Source organism: Ooceraea biroi, chromosome 1, assembly GCF_003672135.1.
Source record: "Ooceraea biroi isolate clonal line C1 chromosome 1, Obir_v5.4, whole genome shotgun sequence".
NCBI classification, from domain to species: Eukaryota; Metazoa; Arthropoda; class Insecta; order Hymenoptera; family Formicidae; genus Ooceraea; species Ooceraea biroi.
This window is the reverse complement of record NC_039506.1, coordinates 18,477,507-18,499,273: the sequence shown is the minus strand read 5'-3', so window position 1 is coordinate 18,499,273 and position 21,767 is coordinate 18,477,507. Positions and strand designations below refer to the sequence as shown.

The 21,767-nt window shown below is 45.5% G+C and overlaps 1 protein-coding gene across 1 annotated transcript in view; it reads left to right on the top strand.

Annotated features, from left to right (window-relative positions):
- The window catches only part of LOC105278054 (fibroblast growth factor receptor homolog 1-like), a 60,687-nt gene that overhangs the window by 26,047 nt on the left and 12,873 nt on the right, over positions 1–21,767 (top strand). The window contains exon 2 of the mRNA XM_011336871.3: positions 9,752–9,904. Coding sequence (XP_011335173.2) covers positions 9,787–9,904 — 118 coding nt within the window. The 5' untranslated portion in view covers positions 9,752–9,786. The remainder of the gene's footprint in view (positions 1–9,751; positions 9,905–21,767) is intronic.

The following is a 21,767-nucleotide window of genomic DNA, read 5'->3' as shown; positions in this document are numbered from 1 at the left end:
TCCTCGCCGAGACTGGCGCGAGGGAAACGCCGGATCGTGAATACACCGCGCGAGCCTCTCGTCGCTGATCTCGTCGGATCGTGGTGGAGACAATAGCGCATTTCGACCTCAAAAGATAAATATTTGCCGCAAACGTGGACTGCTCGGGCGACAGAAAAACGGACCAGTTTTCGAACGTGACGTTGCGTCGCCGCGCGATACATATTCTATGAACGCGCGAGTGAGACCTTCTCTCTCCTCTCTCTCTCTCTCTTTTTCTTGCACTTTGCTACTCGTCGAAGCATCGCACGTTCTTCCCGAAGCGTATCGCTATGCGTATCACGAGATTCCACCGCATCGCACGGCGATCGCGGACGACGAGCCCGACATGTTTGGCCAGCCCCGACCAAAGACGGAGGCGAAACTCTTGTAACAGTTGCTTTGCAAAGAGGGATACGCGGCCGATCGTTTTTTTTTTTTAAATCAATCGTTGTTACGTAAGATGCTCTTTTTTTATCGAGACAACGATCGGCGAGTCCCTCGAAATATCGGAATGCTATGACGATGTAGGTGTAGATTTGGAGATGCGGAGAGAGATACCTACGACGAGAATTTTGGTTGAATAATACCGTGCGAGTAGCAAAAATTGTTGGATTTGTATCTTGCGATTGGCATGTAATCGAAGCGAAAATTTATTAGGTACAGCAAAACGTAATGTTGCTTACTGTGTATGTAAGAACAGCAATCGGGGAAAAGATTATTACAATGATATTGATTATTTAACGATACAATTACTTTATCATTTTATTTATCGGGTTTGCTTCCCTTTCGACTGTGAATTTTCTAATATTTTCTAGGAAAGTCTTTCGTTCTTTGTATACACATGAAAATGGAGAGACTTTAATCAATTTCTCGCATAAAATGCAAGAAACTTATTTACACCTTGTGTTATCATAAAACAGTTATATACATGATGTTACCTTGCAGCTGTAAGAAAGCAATAGATACCAAAGCTTCGCGTCCTCAGCGGACATTTTTGTAATACGAAGAACGACGGTTTCATCATCTCAGTAGTCGACACAATCTTGTCAACATTGAATTGATCAAACGCTTTGATAGTCATTGACGAACACATTGAAAGTTCTCGAATTTGTTATTCGACGAAACTACGGGTTTCGCCAACGACAAATGGCGACAAATTTAAATATGTCCGTCTAGTTTGTTTTCGGCGATAGCCTTATCGATGATCAGAGCTCAACCGAGGGAATGCGCAAACAATTCTCTGCCATTTGTCATGGTCTCTCGCATGATAAAACGCGTCCATCCAAATTTGTGCAACACGTAGTACAGATTGTGGATCGCGTGTGCAAAGTCATAAGTCAATTCCTAACGAGCTAATAAAATCTGCGTAAAACAAGGAGAATCGGCTTTGTTGCTTACGCGGATCCGAATTTACGCGGTAGTTCTCGAGAAAGCGCGATGTGGAATCTCCTGATACTTTATCGACGTATTAAAATCGTCATTCAAGGAAAAGAGCGAAACGACGATGTTCGGCGATGGTGAAATCGGAGAACCGCGCACACGCATATAAATACATACCGAGGGATGGGGCCACCCACGTGTATCGTTTGGTTTCGTTATTAACTCGCGACCCCATGGGGTTAAAACGGATTCGTCTGCTAAGCAGCTTACTTTTCGGGGGATCGACACCCCTCTGTACGTACACGGATAATATCTCAACGTGCAGCGACTCGTTCTCTCAGCCCGATTCGAGATGATCCGCTTCCGGTTCGCCGAGAGGAATCAAAATAAACGGGAAACATGAGTGTCGAAAGGAGTAGCGCGGAGAATAAAACGCGCAGCCATTGATAACACTGTATTGACAGTGATTAACATGTATACAATAATTTACATATAATATGCAGCGTAATAATATACTATAAATATATTGGGTTGGCCAAAAAGTAATTGCGTTTTTTTCAAATAGATGGACATACATGTCTTGAAATGTAACTAACTTCATTCTAAACCGCAAATTCATTATGTAGGTTAACAACTCACGGTTCAAGCTTGTTTTAGAAAAAGAAAGTACACGATTTCGTTAACGATTGTTTGTTTGCCGTCGATTTCAAAATGGAAAATCAAAAAGAACATTTTCGTCATATTTTGTTTTACTACTTCCGAAAAGGGAAAAACGCTGTGCAAGCTCATACAAAGTTACGTGATGTATATGGCGAAGATGCTTCAAAACTGCGGCAGTGTCAAAATTGGTTTACTAAATTTCGATCTGGAGATTTTAATGTGAAAGATGCACCACGCTCAGGAAGGCCAATCGAAATTGATGATGACAAAATAAAGGCACTGATCGATTCGAATCGGCGTTTAACGACACGAGAGATTGCTGAGAATCTTAACATATCGAAATCGAGTGTTGAAAACCATTTAAAAACGACTTGGATACATTAGTAAGCTCGATATTTGGGTAGCACATGAGCTCAAAGAAATTCATCTCACTAAGCGTATTGACATCTGCGATTCTCTTTTGAAACGTGAGGAAAATGATCTATTTTTGAAACGCATGATAACAGGCGACGAAAAATGGATCGTCTACAACAACGTCAAACGAAAAAGATCGTGGAGCAAGCGTGATGAACCTGCTCAGAGCACTTGAAAAGCAGATATTCACCAAAGAAAGATTATGCTGTCAGTCTGGTGGGACTGTGTATTTTGAGCTGCTTGCAAGGAATCAAACCATTAATTCAGACGTATACTGTCGTCAACTGGATAAATTAAATGATGCCATCAAACAGAAACGTCGAGAATTGGTGAATCGCAAAGGTGTTGTGTTTCACCATGATAACGCTAGACCACGTACAAGTTTGGTCACTCGTGAAAAATTGTTGCAGCTTGGATGGGATGTGTTACCATGATGTTACCACATCCACCATATTCGCCAGACCTGGCACCATCAGATTACCATTTGTTTCGGTCTTTGCAAAACGCCTTGAATGGTAAACCTTTACTGCTGATGAGGATATCAAATCGTTCTTGGAATTGTTTTTTGCTGAAAAAGATAAGAACTTTTTTGAGCGCGGAATCATGAAGTTGCCTGAAAAATGGCAAAAGATAATCAAACAAAATGGACAATATATTGTTTAATAAAGTTTTTGTTTCCCATGAAAAATTCGCCTTTTATTTATATAAAAAAAACGCAATTACTTTTTGGCCAACCCAATATAATAGACGAGCCAGATGCCGCGAATCGCGTTTTAATAACTGTAGAAACCTAAACATGATACGCTTTATGCGTTTCACGCTTTACGTGTAACGATACAAACTTCTCTTTGTGAGCCAGTACTTCCGGTTTATGGACTCGCACCATTTTACGGCTTATGACCCACAATTTATAGCAGCAGCACGGTTCACAAGAGCGAACAGGGTCTTCCAGAAAAGCGGTACCTCTTCCCGATGCTTTTTCTTAATGCTTTCTTCTCCTTCCCTAAACGCGCCTCATCTTTGTCTCTCCCTCGTGGTCCGCTTTGATCCGCGCCGCCGACAGTGGATGAACGAGCTTTCTAACAGCGAAGGTATCGAAGCGGTTTCGATTATGCGCCACTTCAAGCCGACGAAATTGCGTTCCTATCAGCTGCGGCGGTTCATAAATTTCTACACCCTCATTCCCCTTATCCCGAGGGTCACTCGAATTTATTTACGACCTCGCCTTCTCGTGGCTTCGCCGTAAATTGTATTCTATTACCGTTTCGCACGTAAAAGTAACAATTAACAGTTGCGCTGATAGAGGTTGAAATTTGGCTTTAAAAGAGGGAGAAGGGATCAGAAGGGATTGGAAATCACGCTCCCTGAACGCAGCCAGGAAATGTGTCTTGATTTATGCACGAATGTTAAGTGCCGCGACGATCCTCTCTTGCTCTTTCTCCCTTTCTCTTACCCTCTGTTTCTCTCTTTCTCTCTTCCCGGCCATACTGTCCGAAGATTATCGTCGGAAATCTCGGCGAGATCTACGAGATCCCTCATGGGAGAAGAAGGAGTGTTCCTCGACCCTCGACAAATTGAATGAAATCGTTCCAACCTGTTTCATCGCGGGGGCCCACGGTCCGACGGATTCGACCACCCGTAATTATCGTGACGTAGGTCCGGGATGCACCGGTGTCGACGGGCGGCGAAGATATAATTTAAAACTCGGCCGGCCGGTCGGCACTTTCTCCCGAAATTTTAATACCAGCTCTTTACACCGTCTCACCCTGCGCGCATTATAATCGCCATTTTCCGCGATCGACCGTGATGTTTACCTCTTAAGTGTTTTTAATATTAATTCTTAAAATATCGTTACTTAAAATACTTCACCCTTTTAATTCGAGTACAGAGATTTAACGTTTTGATAAATATTTTGGAACAATTTTGCTTTTAAATAAAATTGGGAGGAAATTAGAACTGGCATTATGTTACCCCAATCTTCTTGTATATGTATACAATAGCTTCAGGAACGAAGAAACTTGAAAGTGCCAGATGAGTCTGACGAACTCGCTTTGTTTCGACGTACAGATTTACATCCCAGCTAATGGAATCGCTTTCCTCCGGGAAATTCCAAGCGTCTGATGCGCCGTGCATCAAATTACGAAGACAACGAAGAAACGCGCGCGTGAACGCGATGATCGTGTCGATCGGTGTACGAAGTGAGAAAACAGGCTCTCGCGCTCGCATGGTTTTCGTTACGATTTCGACGAGAACCAGACGCGCTAAGATTCTAGGGTCGAGCTCGGCCGAAGCCTATTATTCTTTATGGGGCACCGTTGCGGCGAGAGCGGCCAGTAACGGCGCCGTAAAGCGCATTCTATTCGCCGGTTTAAATTCCGCGCGTGTTCCCACAACCCGTGCAGCAGAGTGCATCTTGCACCTCGCACCCGGCCGTCAATTTCGATCGAATCGAGATCGTGTGCGCGATCTTCGAAAATTTACCGCCGCTCGAAATTCGCGCCGTGAGGCCACGTGGTCTCGGGCTTTCGGCGGCCGGTCATTTACACGAAGCGCTTGTTCCTTTTCGCGCGATCGGAAGTTACCACAGACTTCTATATAAATAGGAATGTTAATAGGAAAATATTATAATTTAGCAGCCTCCATAAATATGGCATTCTTTGGTGTTGAGTTCTTCATTTGGTGCATGCGCTCTAATCCATGTACAAGTTACGTACTGATTGGCACGTCCGATAAGCAGCAGCACGCAGTCTAGTGTATTATATAGAAGTCCATGGAACTCACCGTAAGTCTCGAGTTTGCGTTTGCATCGCCGTGCAGGGGGCCGGGGCGGGGGGGGGAGGGGGTATGGAACCTCACTGAAACGTCGTAAAACGTTCAGCCTCGTCTTTCTCACACTCTCTCAGGAACTGCAGAAGGAATCCTCGCCATTTTTCGCGGGTTTGCGGAAGGTGCGCGCGCATGTGCGTGGGACGCCGAGGAATCTCACGATCACTAGCGCCCGATCCAATTCTGCATGCCAAGAAAACTTAAATTGTGTCGTTTACGGTGCTCGTGAAGATTGCGTTACGATGGCAGTCTCCGTAAACCGGTTGCGGCGGAAATCCCCGCGACGCCTTCCAAATCGATCGCGGATCATTTCCGAGGATTTTTCAAGGAGGAACAGGACCGAGGTCGGAGCTCGCGACGAGCACTTAAGGGGGGAGCCTGCTTTAGAACGTTGAAAATAAGGTATAATTTTACGAATTTTTTTTGGAGAAACTATACAGCGGATCATTATAAAACTTTGATGCATTTATTAGTACATGTATAAAGATAAAAAAAATTATTTTTTGATTTGAATATATCGCCTGTAGAGGTCGTCCTGGAGGCATCTTAGTGCAGCCGGCATTGTAAATTGGTGAGCACTCTCCTGCCTCCAAATTTCATCCAAACTGAAAAATTGAAATATTTGCTCGTCATTTATGAATTCCCATCGTCGATGAACCTTTAATATTCATAAAAACATTAAGTTAAACAATTACTTTTGCATGAAAAAGTTCAAAAACTTTGCCTAAAAATCGTACTTTTGTGTTCTAAGCTCCACCATTTTGGCACTTTTCAACTTTTTTCTTCTCTCTTTGGTTCATCGACGATGGGAATTCATAAATAACGAGAAGATATTTCAATTTTTCAGTTTAGACGAAATTTGGAGGCAGGAGAATGCTCACCAATTTGCAATGCCGGCGACGCGGCTGCACTAAGATTTCTCCAGGACGACCTCTACAAGCGATACATTCAAATCAAAAAATAATTTTTTTATCTTTAAACATGTACTAATAAATGCATCAAAGTTTTATAATGATCCGCTGTATAGTTTCTCCAAAAACAATTCGTAAAATATACCTTATTTTCAGCGTTCTAAAGCAGGCTCCCCCCTTAAATCCTTTTCCGAATGAAGGCGTAAATGCGTAATAGTGAAGCGAGAGCCCGGAGAGCTGCAAGAGAGTTGCCTCGGATTCGCCTCGACTTTATCAGACGTTAAATTCCGATGCTAGTGTATCTCGGCGCGATCTTTCCGTTCGTAAGATACGGCCGCGCGTATTTTTATTCATTCGGCGGGAAACGCTCGTCCAATCGGACGCGACGCGGGGATTCGCGTTCGCGCGTGCATGCGAAAGCGTCGTGTCGAGATCGCGTTTAGGGAAATGGAATCTACAGTACAGTAAAAGCATTATTATTAATCGCCGTTACGCTAACTGTGAGATCATATCTCGCCGATTTATGGCGAGGCTAACGCGCTCCGAGCGTGAAACACGTCGCGCCCATAAACGCGGAGGAATACGGTATTATTAAACGATCCTCCCTTTTATCGAGCACTAAACTCTACATAACGTTAAGTCTGCGCTCGCGAAATCCTCAGGATTCTGCTTGAGTCGCAAACGTGATCGTAAACTAGCTAATAGCGAGATTAGAACGACGCGAGATGTTTTGCACGTTTATCGAGCATTAAATTCTAAGAGAACGTGCGCTCGGGTATAAGTTGAGATTGCTACGCCGTGCGATTCGATTATTATTATTATTATACATTACGTTATACATTATACATTATATATTGTACTTTACACGTTATATTATTATTATTATTATTATACAATTTTTTATGTTATCATTTTTCTACATATAACAAAGTTTCTTCGACAGTCACATAAATATCTTACGTATAGCAACAATTTTTCTTTATATTTTTGAAAAAAATCTTTTAATAGAATAGCCGAGAAATTTTGCGTACTTTCAAAGCTTTTATTACATGTGCCATCCTACGTGCAATCAGTTATTTATAAACTAATACGCTGCTTTTTAGGTTGTTTTACGACAGTCGACTGCGCATCGCATGAAATTTCACGACCCACGCGTACCTAAAATCCGCGAATTATTAGCATGTCGTTGCGCATCAAAAATATGAAATTCCTGTGATACCGGTGACGCGTATATTCGCAAAATGGTCACTCGATCATAGCGATTTATTTTCGCGCGGATACCGTGAGCGGACGAGCGAACAGAATACGCGCGGGCAGGCCAAAGCATTGGCAATTTATTTTTAACGAAGATGACACGTTTTCGTCTATATCAATAAATAAATCGAGGAATATACGACAAATATCTCTGACGGACGGAGAGTTTGCCTCTCGCTTTCTCCCGCAGCCATTCGAAAATTGCGAATTTTCTCGCCATCGGCGAGCAACATGGTTACCAGATTTTCGCTTCTCGCTCGCAAATTGCTCACACATTGTTTTTACAACATGGCAAAAAAGGATATTTCGGAGCCTCGCGTATTTCAGATGTCTTCGTTCATTGCGAGGTCCATTTCCGGCCTGCCTCGGGTATCCGAAAAAAACCTTCATTTACGACCTTCGATCCTTCGAGGGAAAGAAGCAGCAGCATCGATGGATGTCGAGGACGCGCGTCATGTTTCTTCCCCGTCGACAGTCGACGCAACAGGTGACGGCGTCGAATCGAGGAGAACCACCCCGAGCACCACCGAGGAGCCATGAGATTCCTCGACCCCCTGAGGGAGGGTCGGATATTAATCGTCGCCCGCTGGATTTGTCATACATTCTGCTACGACGTTTCGTATGAACGTTTCGTATTCCCCTGCGGACTTCGGAGCTTCTAGGTAGCGGAAAGAACGTGTCCACGCGGTCGTTAGCATGTATCAAGGAAAACAATCTGCCGCAGGCAGCTCTCTTTCTCACCCTCCACGACCGTTGCTGGCGATCGTTAACGGCGCTCCAGCAAAACAAATTCCCGTATGCGTATATATATAGTCTCAAAAGGATAATAGCCTATGGGGAAAAGCTGTTTTCGTACGCGCTTGAGGTCCTCCGATTTTTCTTCGGCTCAGATTTCAACTGAATATTGCGGAAAAACAAAGTCCTGAATACACAAATACGCGTTGCTGCCAGAAAATATTTAAAAAATTTAGAAAATTTAAAAAATTTGCCTTTTTGTGAAATTAAATTAATTTAATTAAACGTTGCAGCCAGACAAATCCCAAAATGCATGTATATATGGTTCTAAAAAAAAAGACTACACATATCCGAAGTCTAATCTTTTAACGTGACGAGATTTTAACAGAATATTGCAACAAGACAAATTGCTGAATGCATATAAAGTTTTAAAAAGATATTAGTGGATGGCAGAGGATTACTTTTATACGTTTAATATCAGATGCTTTTACTGAGACATCAGTGTAGTAAAATAAATTTGGATACATATAGTCCTAAAAAGAATACTAATTAAGATATTCACGTCATGACGATCATGACCGGCATTGAGCTTTCCGTTTACTCCGTCACGCTGGCATATTACGGTGAATTTTAATAGCCCAGTCGACGTGATCGGAAAGTCAGCTAAATTACGCTCGGGGGGTGAACGTGTGAGTGGAAAAATACTGGTTTTACATTTTAATACGTTTCCAGACGTTTGTCTTGCTCAGATTTCAGATGGACATTGCAGCAAGGCACAAATCCCTGGATTAGTTCCCAAACGAGCGGCAGTTAATGGAGAAATGCTGTTTCGCACCGATCCGATATTTTTCTACTGCTAAAATTACGAACGCACGTTAGACGTATCGGCGATCACGCGACGCGGCGAGGAATCGACCGATACAGCCCTGGCGGGCGCAGATTTACGGCGACGATGATTTCGAGCGAGCATTAAAAGCGGCGAACGCACCGTTCTCGGACGGGAAGCACGTGCGTAAAGCGCCGCGCGTTACCACGCGCGCGCGCGCGTGTTCATGCTCTCAGGGCCGTATTTCAACGTATCGTGTCTAAAACCGTAGCGTGGCGCGTCCTCGGCGAATGCACCGCGTTTTCGGCTTTTGGCCGTCGGCCAACCAGCTGAAAGAGAGAGAGAAACTTCTCTCGCGAAATAGAAAAAGGTACGACAAGGCCGGGGAATCGAAGAAAAGAAGAGAAGTGCAGAATAATTGGACATTCTGCACTTCCGTCATTAATATCGCGACTGATTAACGTGAACGCAAGGTTGCTTCGAATCTCAAGTACATTTTCAATTTATAATATTTATTCTCTTGCTTTTTTATTTTACTGTTTATATTTCTTCTTCGTTTCTACGCGCCATCGCCATCGCGTGCGGCGATCGTTCGATCGAAAGGCAGAAACGCTAGCATTGTTCTTGAAGAGTCGCCGAGGGGTCAACCTACGCGCTTGCACGCGTTACTCCATCCCGACGTACGAGGAAAAGACAAATAAACTCGCCACGGTTTCTGTTTCAGGAAGTCCACCCATGCCGCGGTCACACTAATCGCACATGCCTGGTGTCGAACGAGTCAAAATGGCGACGAAGATCTGCTGGGTCGTTGGGATCCTCGTCATTCTGGACATCGGCCTCTCACAGGGACTTCCGCGAGGACGAATCGTCCAGCTAGGTGAAGAAACGCTTCCAATCTCGTGACGTTAATATTACGCTCGAATCTCCCAACTCTTTACGTAACGCAACGTCCACGTGTGTTTCTTGGAAAAGTTGCAACGTCTCTGATTATGCATCCAACAATGACAAATTGTTGTCGTTTCTCTCGGGATAAAATCGGAGCGAGCGGGAACGCGGCGCTCGCTCGTGGCGAGTCGCAGATTTGTAAAGGAAGTCTCGAACGTCATCCGGCGCCGCGCCGCGATATTTTCGTATCGAAAAAGGAACGAGCCGGGGGGCTGAAGGGCGGGGGGCGAGTGGTTAGTGAGAATCGCGCGACGTGAAAAATAGCGCGCGAGGAAGAAGCGGGGCGCGCGCGCGCGCGTGCTCGAGATGAGGAAGCTAGCAAACGCGAAGATGCAAAGCGAAGAAAAAGTACTAACGGAAAAGAATTAGTAACATTTTTGTGACGTCTTGTGTACCGCATCGTCCAAATGACTATTAAAATCATCAGCAATGAAAACAAGCGCGAAAAATAGATCGCAGCGGGCGAGCTTGATGAGAAAACCAGCGGAAGTGGAAAAGCGAAAGCGGAGAGAAAACTACAAATGGAAAAAATGAATAACATAACGCTATTTTTTCGTTTTATAACAATGTGTAAGAGGCGAAAAATAACTAGGAGACTGCCTTAGATTTGAACTCGAACTCTCCGGGATCCCTGGTTCACACGCCTAGGTCTTAGGCTGTACGGCCAATACTCCTACTGTTGTGATCAACTTGTTTTCATTCCGATCCTCTATACGACCTGTCAGTCTCGACTGTCTTTCCAGATCTTACAGCTCGGCCAGCCTGACATTACATTCGTCCCCGAATGTCTCCAAATCGTCGATTCACTCCACTTGAGTCCCTCCCAACATCCATTTTTGGTTCACTCTTCTGAGTCCCTCCCAACATCCATTTTTGGTTCACTCTTCTGAGTCCCTCCCAACCTCCATGTTGGTTCACTCCTCCGAGTCCTTCCCAATCTCCATGTTGGTTCACTCCTCTGAGTCCTTCCCAACCTCCATGTTGGTTCACTCCTCTGAGTCCGTCCCGACCTCCATGTTCAGGCTTCACTACCGGCCAGCTGCTTCTCAACTCCCTCCTCTCCGAGGGGTAGCGGATGAATCTCAACTGTCTTCGAGGGGTAGCGGATTTTATCCCACTTCTGAATTGTAAGAGGCGAAAAATAACTAGGAGACTGCCTTAGATTTGAACTCGAACTCTCCGGGATCCCTGGTTCACACGCCTAGGTCTTAGGCTGTACGGCCAATACTCCTACTGTTGTGATCAACTTGTTTTCATTCCGATCCTCTATACGACCTGTCAGTCTCGACTGTCTTTCCAGATCTTACAGCTCGGCCAGCCTGACATTACATTCGTCCCCGAATGTCTCCAAATCGTCGATTCACTCCACTTGAATCCCTCCCAACATCCATTTTTGGTTCACTCTTCTGAGTCCCTCCCAACATCCATTTTTGGTTCACTCTTCTGAGTCCCTCCCAACCTCCATGTTGGTTCACTCCTCCGAGTCCTTCCCAATCTCCATGTTGGTTCACTCCTCTGAGTCCTTCCCAACCTCCATGTTGGTTCACTCCTCTGAGTCCGTCCCGACCTCCATGTTCAGGCTTCACTACCGGCCAGCTGCTTCTCAACTCCCTCCTCTCCGAGGGGTAGCGGATGAATCTCAACTGTCTTCGAGGGGTAGCGGATTTTATCCCACTTCTGAATTGTAAGAGGCGAAAAATAACTAGGAGACTGCCTTAGATTTGAACTCGAACTCTCCGGGATCCCTGGTTCACACGCCTAGGTCTTAGGCTGTACGGCCAATACTCCTACTGTTGTGATCAACTTGTTTTCATTCCGATCCTCTATACGACCTGTCAGTCTCGACTGTCTTTCCAGATCTTACATCTCGGCCAGCCTGACATTACATTCGTCCCCGAATGTCTCCAAATCGTCGATTCACTCCACTTGAGTCCCTCCCAACCTCCATTTTTGGTTCACTCTTCTGAGTCCCTCCCAACATCCATTTTTGGTTCACTCCTCTGAGTCCTTCCCAATCTCCATGTTGGTTCACTCCTCTGAGTCCTTCCCAACCTCCATGTTGGTTCACTCCTCTGAGTCCGTCCCGACCTCCATGTTCAGGCTTCACTACCGGCCAGCTGCTTCTCAACTCCCTCCTCTCCGAGGGGTAGCGGATTTTATCCCACTTCTGAATTGTAAGAGGCGAAAAATAACTAGGAGACTGCCTTAGATTTGAACTCGAACTCTCCGGGATCCCTGGTTCACACGCCTAGGTCTTAGACTGTACGGCCAATACTCCTACTGTTGTGATCAACGTGTTTTCATTCCGATCCTCTATACGACCTGTCAGTCTCGACTGTCTTTCCAGATCTTACAAATGTTTAAATTAAATCTCTTTTTATTAAAATAAAATATAAATTAATTCTTTTTTACTAAAATCGACATAGAAAATAGAGAACGAAGCAGCGCGAACAAGATTGACAAGCAAGCTGGCGGAAGTGAAACGCGAGGAAAAAAACGGAGAGAAAAGCGAATGCAAAAGAAATTAATTGCATTTTATAATCGTTACAGTTACAACGTAATTCCGACGATTGTTAGAATGCCGATGCTTGCGTTCCGGATTAACGATAGGGTAAGAAACGAGCTCTCGCGATACGTGATGGAATCTCGTGAAATCTGCGCGAAGAAATCGAGAAATCGTCGATTTTATCGGGCTTTCACGCGCGCCACTCGATCTCGGTTTATTTCCAGTCACGTTACTGCTAGACTTCGCAGCGCGTCTTAATTATCGGCGCTTGCGGTCTCGCGAGCGGAGCTTATCGTTAACGTGTACGTCTCGGAAAACGCGCCGATGCATCACCGCTATTTAAAACGCGAGACGTTGGCGCTTTGTTGCGGCTTACGGTTTAAGGAAACCGCATACGATTACTGCGGCTGCTGAAATAACGTAGACCGAAGTTTTCGTGCTCGAAAACGCGACGCAGACGCGGATGGAGAATCGCGAACGCGACGATTAATTAGCGACGATAATTATACTCCGACGTGGATATAATTACCGGCAGGAGCATGCGTCGCATGGACGCAGCGGTCATTTATCCTCGCGATATTCGCGCGGTGGAATCATTTATCATCGATTCCGGCTAATTACATCCGGTGGCCTGACCATTAGAATCGAATTAACTTGGACATTTTTAAGTCCGTGTGGAAATCTAGTTTTCAATTATAAATTCAAGTTGCATGACACTTGCGGCGAGTCGATCAAATTGACTTGAATGTTCTTTCGTTTTCTCTTCGGAATATTCTTTTCGATCGCCGAAGCGCATACTGTTTCCATCAATTTGCGGCATCAAATCGATTGGATCCACTTTGTTGGAAATTTTGTTTTAAATTGTCAAAGTTACTTTGGACATTGCTTTCCAAGGACAAATCCTCTTTGTTGGAAACTTCGGTTTAAATTATCAAGGTCAATTGAACAATCGTCTTTCAATCTTTTTCGGATTTCGTCCGTTCGACTGTTCCGCCGATATCGCGAAGCCGTTACGCAATAGTGCGGCGTATTTGGCGCGAAGGACGGGGGAGGACGGCGCGCGTGGGCACTCGTTTATTGTTCTAAACAATGGAAACGTCGATTTCCACGAACCCACGGTTCTAACGTGGCCGGTTTCGAAAGGAGGAAGGCGCGGGTCGAAAATTTCGGTCCGTCACATCTGGCGAACAGGCACCGCTTTGTACGAACCGCGCCATTGGGTTTCCACCATATATACCGTAGTTGCTACGTGCTGGAAAGTGGAGATTTTGTTGGAATCTCAGCAACGAACGGCGCGACCACGTGCATAAACGTGCAACATGTACGCCGTGTTTTGTTTCGTCGCGACGCTCGCCTAAATAACGATCGATGGAGGGGATCGATGAGGGGGGGGGGGGATTCCTCATACGCATATCGTGCCCGCGGAGTGTTTCGTCCCGCGGGTTACGGCGCTCTACTTGACGGACGGGGCTGAAATATTTGGATAAATAAATAAATAAATATAAAACGTCGGCGAACGGACGAAACACTCTCCGCGGGCACGATATGCGTATGAGCGTTATTATGATTGAGCTCAATTGTCCAATTGTCCGGTCGTTGAATGCCGGTGCCGGACTGCGGGGCCGCTATTACCGAATCGACCGACGACGATACCCCCGTGACGGTGACGCGCACGAAACGCCATTTTCTCGGACTAAATTCAGAGCGCGGGAGAGAGCCGCCGCCGGGAGAGCGCGCGCGATGAGAGCCACTGCCAATCTTTTGCCTATTAAATGTATTCAACAGCGTAATAGCGGCTGATATTACCAATTGGACAATGAAAGAGACGAGCGGTGCGCGATTTATACGCGCGGGGATGGGGAGGGATGGCGGTAGAGAGCGTGACGTGGACGTATCGAGGAGGAGATTTCGCCGAGAGACGACGATCTTGTCAGTCGATCGGCCATCGCGTCGTTTTTCCACTGGATACATGCCCATAGCCTCGCCTGCGTGAACGCATGAATCGTCGGAAAACGCTACTCCCCCTCTCGATGCCGCGAGCGTACTGGACTCGGGCGAATCCGGCATTCCGGCACGCACACGGAAGTTCGTCACGACTTCGTCGATTTTCGCGAGTCTTCGTGGAGAGTCGGAATCTCCCGAAACAAGGCCCGAAACAACCCGAGTCGAAATTTTAGTTCTACATCGAACCTCGAATTCTTCATTTGAGGCGTTATTCAGCGTCTATTTAGCTACTACTTTAACACTAAAATATGTCCGAAATTTCCTTTTTTGCCGCTAGAGCGTCAAAGCAGGTTACGATCAAGATTATAGTCGAATGTTGCAGGGTCAAAATAGCATCTTAATATCTGTTTGTAGGAGTTTGAGTTTCAATGTAAGAGTTCTAGGTTCTATTTTCCTAAAAGTAGGTTCGTACGACTGCTAAAAGCATTAAAGTAGGCGCAAAATTTCGACTCGGGAAGGCAGGCGCGTTCGCCGAGATAACGAGCGAGCTTGTTGCTCTCCTTGATCGCTTGAACGACGTTTCTTGATCCCAGCCGAAAGACAGGCGATTCGTTTCAGGGTGTAATTATGCGGATAGATAGATGCGTGGTCGCTCCGCTTCAGGATCATCCGTCGGCCCGTCAAGAATCCGGACATTTCTATCCGCCGCACCACCTCGTTTTTCTTACCCGCGCCCTCGTTCTCGCCTCATTAAAAAGACGAGGGCTCCCAGGACGAAACGGAATCTTAATTAGATCGTCGAGCCAGTCTCGCTCGAGGCCGCTTTCCCATCCCCGTTCTAGCGAACGCCTGTTTACTTTGTCGATGCGATACGTTAACGCTAACGCGAACGGACGATGCGTTCAAACGTGCGCAACCGGACGTGCGTTTCTCTCGATCCTGCGCGACTCCCGGTTCGCCCGCGGGACCACTTTTTATCTCGAATTATCACGCATCGACTCCTTTGTCAGGAGAGAAGAAATTGTAACATCTAGAAAGATAGTCGAGACTGACAGGTCGTATAGAGGATCGGCATGAAAACACGTTGATCACAACAGTAGGAGTATTGGCCGTACAGCCTAAGACCTAGGCGTGTGAACCAGGGATCCCGGAGAGTTCGAGTTCAAATCTAAGGCAGTCTCCTAGTTATTTTTCGCCTCTTACAATTCAGAAGTGGGATAAAATCCGCTACCCCTCGAAGACAGTTGAGATTCATCCGCTACCCCTCGGAGAGGAGGGAGTTGAGAAGCAGCTGGCTGGTAGTGAAGCCTGAACATGGAGGTCGGGACGGGCTCAGAGGAGTGAACCAACATGGAGATTGGGAAGGACTCAGAGGAGTGAACCAACATGGAGATTGGGAAGGACTCAGAGGAGTGAACCAACATGGATGTTGGGAGGGACTCAGAAGAGTGAACCAAAAATGGATGTTGGGAGGGACTCAGAAGAGTAAACCAAAAATGGAGGTTGGGAGGGACTCAAGTGGAGTGAATCGACGATTTGGAGACATTCAGGGACGAATGTAATGTCAGGCTGGCCGAGCTGTAAGATCTGGAAAGATAGTCGAGACTGACAGGTCGTATAGAGGATCGGAATGAAAACAAGTTGATCACAACAGTAGGAGTATTGGCCGTACAGCCTAAGACCTAGGCGTGTGAACCAGGGATCCCGGAGAGTCGAGTTCAAATCTAAGGCAGTCTCCTAGTTATTTTTCGCCTCTTACAATTCAGAAGTGGGATAAAATCCGCTACCCCTCGAAGACAGTTGAGATTCATCCGCTACCCCTCGGAGAGGAGGGAGTTGAGAAGCAGCTGGCCGGTAGTGAAGCCTGAGCATGGAGGTCGGGATGGACTCAGAGGAGTGAACCAACATGGAGATTGGGAAGGACTCAGAGGAGTGAACCAACATGGAGATTGGGAAGGACTCGGAGGAGTGAACCAACATGGAGGTTGGGAGGGACTCAGAAGAGTGAACCAAAAATGGATGTTGGGAGGGACTCAGAAGAGTGAACCAAAAATGGATGTTGGGAGGGACTCAAGTGGAGTGAATCGACGATTTGGAGACATTCGGGGACGAATGTAATGTCAGGCTGGCCGAGCTGTAAGATCTGGAAAGACAGTCGAGACTGACAGGTCGTATAGAGGATCGGAATGAAAACAAGTTGATCACAACAGTAGGAGTATTGGCCGTACAGCCTAAGACCTAGGCGTGTGAACCAGGGATCCCGGAGAGTTCGAGTTCAAATCTAAGACAGTCTCCTAGTTATTTTTCGCCTCTTACAATTCAGAAGTGGGATAAAATCCGCTACCCCTCGAAGACAGTTGAGATTCATCCGCTACCCCTCGGAGAGGAGGGAGTTGAGAAGCAGCTGGCCGGTAGTGAAGCCTGAGCATGGAGGTCGGGACGGACTCAGAGGAGTGAACCAACATGGAGATTGGGAAGGACTCAGAGGAGTGAACCAACATGGAGGTTGGGAGGGACTCAGAAGAGTGAACCAAAAATGGATGTTGGGAGGGACTCAGAAGAGTGAACCAAAAATGGATGTTGGGAGGGACTCAAGTGGAGTTAATCAACGATTTGGAGACATTCGGGGACGAATGTAATGTCAGGCTGGCCGAGCTGTAAGATCTGGAAAGACAGTCGAGACTGACAGGTCGTATAGAGGATCGGAATGAAAACAAGTTGATCACAACAGTAGGAGTATTGGCCGTACAGCCTAAGACCTAGGCGTGTGAACCAGGGATCCCGGAGAGTTCGAGTTCAAATCTAAGGCAGTCTCCTAGTTATTTTTCGCCTCTTACAAAATCCTGACCGGACGAGGGAAGCGTTTCGTCCTCGCGGGGAAACGATCGAACGACAATTTCGACCATCGTACACGCGTCGGTAATAAAACGGGGTAATTAGATCGGCACTGCCGGTTCTTCGTGCCGAGGAAGTATCGCTAACTGGTTGACGGTAAAAAGCACCGTCTACCATTAAAGGAATCGTCGTGAAACGCGCTTCTTTCTCTCGCTCGTCTCGTCGCGCCTCGTTTCAGTTGCTGAACTCCGAGCGCACTGAACTCTGAATTTCAGCCTTCCGCGAGAAAACAAAGAAATATCTCAAGACCCGTTTCATGAAAGAAAATCGTTCAAATAGTTCGAGAGGCTCAGGTACTGCAGCATTGTTCATTGTCAGTCGCGCGGGAAAGAAGTTATTGTGTCTCGAGTTTCTCCTTATTAAATTTCGAATCGTCGCTTCGTGTTTCGATTATTGATATATATAAATATTTGACTACTAAATTTGGAGTACGCCAGCAGTTTCTCTACAAAAATGTGCGCAACGTTACGCATCTTGGAGCTCTCATTTTATGAAGAAAGATATAGTTCAATGAAAAGAAGCATTAGTTGTTCCTTAATGTTTCCGCGCAAAGAGGGCACGCCGCTTGCGCAAGAAAGGGTTCATCGCGTCTCGGGTTTCTTCCTTTGGGACCCTGAATCATCACGTGTCATCGTTTCGCGTTTCGACTATCGAGTTTTCGATTACCTCGAAACCCGCGTTGGCACCATTTTCCGCAGAAAAATGAAGAAATATCTTTACAAATTTGTTCGAATGGAACATTGAAAGATTGTCCAATGTATGGAAAAGGGCCGGTACGTCGCGGCGCGCCCTTTCCTAAGAGTGCTGAGAGAAGACGCCGCTCGCACAAGAGGGGGATTATCGTGTCTCGAGTTTCTCCTTTTTGTCGAATCATCATCTCGCCGTTTAGATCGACCGCCGACGATCGCGCGGCGTGAAAGAGATCTCCCTCGTGCACGGATGAAGACGCTAAAAGTCGGACGCGTGGGACGATCGTAATCCGACACCGCGGGGCACTTCTTCGAGGTCATCCTCCGTTGCGCATTGATTTTTCTTCGTTTCCTCACGGTCGTCGCTCCTGGAAAATAGACTCTCCGTTCATGCGACGGAACGGCCAACTTCGACGCGAGTTGGCAGTTTCGATGTACCTTGTCAACATAATTTTCGCGTCCCAGCTGGTTGATTTTCTTTTTACCGCTGATTGATCACACGAGTGATTCAAGGGCAATCTCGCGCGCGCTTCTGCTAAGTTCCTCGGCATTGTTTGATTCGCCAAGCGTTTATTTTCGCGCCGAGTCTCTTTCTTTTTTTTTTCTTTATGAATTTGTTTATCGTGGAAAATTCGTCGAAGAATCTCGGTTAAATATTTGTGTTAACGCACTGAGAAAAATGATTTAATTGTATCAACAAGACGTATCTGATAGAATGCATTTTGGTTAAACTAACCAAGAATTTCTAATTATCACGATAGGACTGGATATTTTATACCTAGAACGTTTGATAGACTGTACTATAAGAATTTGGTTAGTATTTTCCAGTTGGGTCTATAAAACTTCTAGTTATATTACACTAGACATAAGAACAAACGAAGATGCAATCAGAATTCTGGTTAATCGCAGGGCACTCCAGCAGCATTCTATTGTTTCGTGTCGTGCGTGTTGATGCATGTTCGGGAAACGGATCGGCACGGACGGGCACGTTTTCCTCCTGTAGCGAAATGAAATTAGTGGAATGGTTGTGAAGTGGCTGGTGAAGTGATGGCGGATGAAAAAACGTGTTCTCTTCTTATATTTTTTTATACAGGGTGTCCCGTAATAATCGCCTAACCTCTCGTATGCCAATAGAGCAGATCGAGATGAAGAGAAAAGTCCCATACCATTTTGCGATATTCGCAATAATAATCCTATACCTCGAGCGGCTCGGCACTTGCCTCCGCGCGCTCTGGATTCGCTTGACTTTAACATGCAATATTTCGATTATTATTGCGAATATCGCAAACTGATATGGGACTTTTCTGTTCATCTCGATCTGCTCTATTGGCATGCGAGAGGTTAGGCGATTATTACGGGACATCCTGTATAAATATCAACATGATATTTCATTTACAGCAATCCAAGAAAACTCACGGTAATGAAACAGAAAACCGTTTCTTTTCACTAAACAGTCATGTTAATTTAACTAAATACATTTAGTATTATTATCAAGAAAATCTGGTAAATTTAACAGGAAGGAATTAATCATGCTCATCTGGTAATTCCTAAAGGAATTCTGATTCGTCCATTTTCCAACAGACAAACTGGTTGAACCTACCAGATTTCTAATTAATGCAACCAGATTTTGTTTTCAGTGCGGGCTCTTGGAAAAGCGGAATTTATTAATATTTGTCGGTCGCGGCGTGACAGCCCTGCAAATTGACAAAGCTATACAAACTCACAATACAAATTAACAGATTTACATTACAATATGAACGTCGACAATATTATCCTATTCATCCTTTTCAGTTCCTAAAACAATGTACATTGTTCTTAACCAGAAGCTGTCCAGTGCGACACAACAGTGCTGCACGTAACTGTCTGTGCATTATCGCGCGACGTTGCGCAAAGTCGTTTGGGACACGAGTGAGAAGCGTTCTGACACTGATCCGCTTCCGTGAAGGCGCCAAAGAGAAGGCGCGGTGCGAGTGATTAAAGAAACGTAAATCACGGCGCTGTCCGCGCGCGGGTATTCCTGCGATCGGCGCTTCGGTGATCCCGACGACTCCCGGCTATTTCGGGCGAAGCGAGAGATCTGGTTCCATTTGAGGCGAGCGAACGCGAGCGGTGGAAGCGGATTCGTTCCAGGGAACGTCGACTTCTGGAAGCGCTTTAGCGCGGAGCTCGATGCGTCGTGCATATTGCCACGTGCGACTTGAAGTGTCAAGCCGCGTGATCGTCCGGGCGGAACGATCGAACATGGATCTTTGAGCTCGCGAATCGAAACGGGTTGATGCGAGCTTGGGTCGATGAGGCTGGAGGCAGCTCCGAGAAATAGGTTTCGGGCCCCTTCTAATCTGGCGCGGATCAATTTGCACGTTTTCGCCGGGAGGATCAGCGTGACCAAGCGTGCGGAAATATTTTTGGCACGACTCGCGTGTAGCTTCGGGTAGAGCAGAGCCGACGGTAATCCATCCTACTGGCCGACCTCGTCTCGTGTCTCTCTGACGCGATCGCGCCGTCTCCGCGTTTAGCGCTTCTCTTGAATTTGTGGACGTGGATGAAGACGCACGCGGATGAAGATGAGAGTCAAACGATTTTCAGCGAATGTCCAACAAATGTCCGCGGCATCACGAAATAATTATATTATGAAAAGCCGTGATATGCCGCACTGCAACTATCACTGATCATTGAAATTTGGATTAAAAATTATGTATGTAAAATTATCCCAGCAAACACAGTCATATAACAATGATATTGCCATAATATAACAGAATGTAACACGCAATATAACATGTTCGTTGCATGTAACGTATATGTTAGTTGTAATTTCCCACTCAAACGAAATTGCAGTAATATAACAATAATATAACACGTGTTACTAAAATGTTATTTAAATGTTATATAAATGGAATATATATTATTTATTCTTTCTTTCTCTCTCCACAACTACAGGTGCATGTTTAATTTATTTTCCTGAACGTTATGTACAAGTTCGTACTTTCCTCTTATTTATTATTCGTTCAAAAATGTACCACTTCATCGTAGAAATGGACTTACGATACAAGTTGTGCCCTGCCGTGATCACCGTTCCTATATATATTTTGTATTATATTTTGCATGCGAGAAACGAAGCCGTCTACCGGACAACTCGACATCTGAATGTTAAAAATGATATATAACATAGACAGAATATGCAAATATTACAGTTATATAATATCGCATATTTCAGTTATATTACTGTTATATTGTTATAACCAATGTATAACAGAGCAATATAACAGTTTTATAACGCAGTTATATTGCAGTTACAAAGTAAATTATGCAACCTCAACATTAATAACATATAACAGTTGTTATATTACGTGTTACTTCTGTGTTATATAATAGTCATATTTTGTGTTTGCTGGGATACAGCTCCGTCAAAGCGTTTTCTTAATTATCGCCGAAGAGAATTTACGCAGATCGAGTGGAACCAAAACTGCGATTCACTTCCGCGATCTATTTATGATTTCATTGCATTATTTCCAAGAAAAAATGCGCGCGAAGCAGTCGCTAAACAAACGCTCGCTGGCGCTGACAAATCGGAGGTTTCCGTCGTTAACGGCTAATCGCGATTTTATTGTCGGTTTACGTGCGGCGGCAATCGCGTCTCAGGTCCTCGTTCGGCTCATTGTATCATTGTCCGCTCAGCGGTCCCTGATTTGTCGCGCTCGCTGGACGCTCGCGCGCGCAAATAAAACGCCGCGAGGCGTCGCCACTGTCACTGTCGCAGAGTC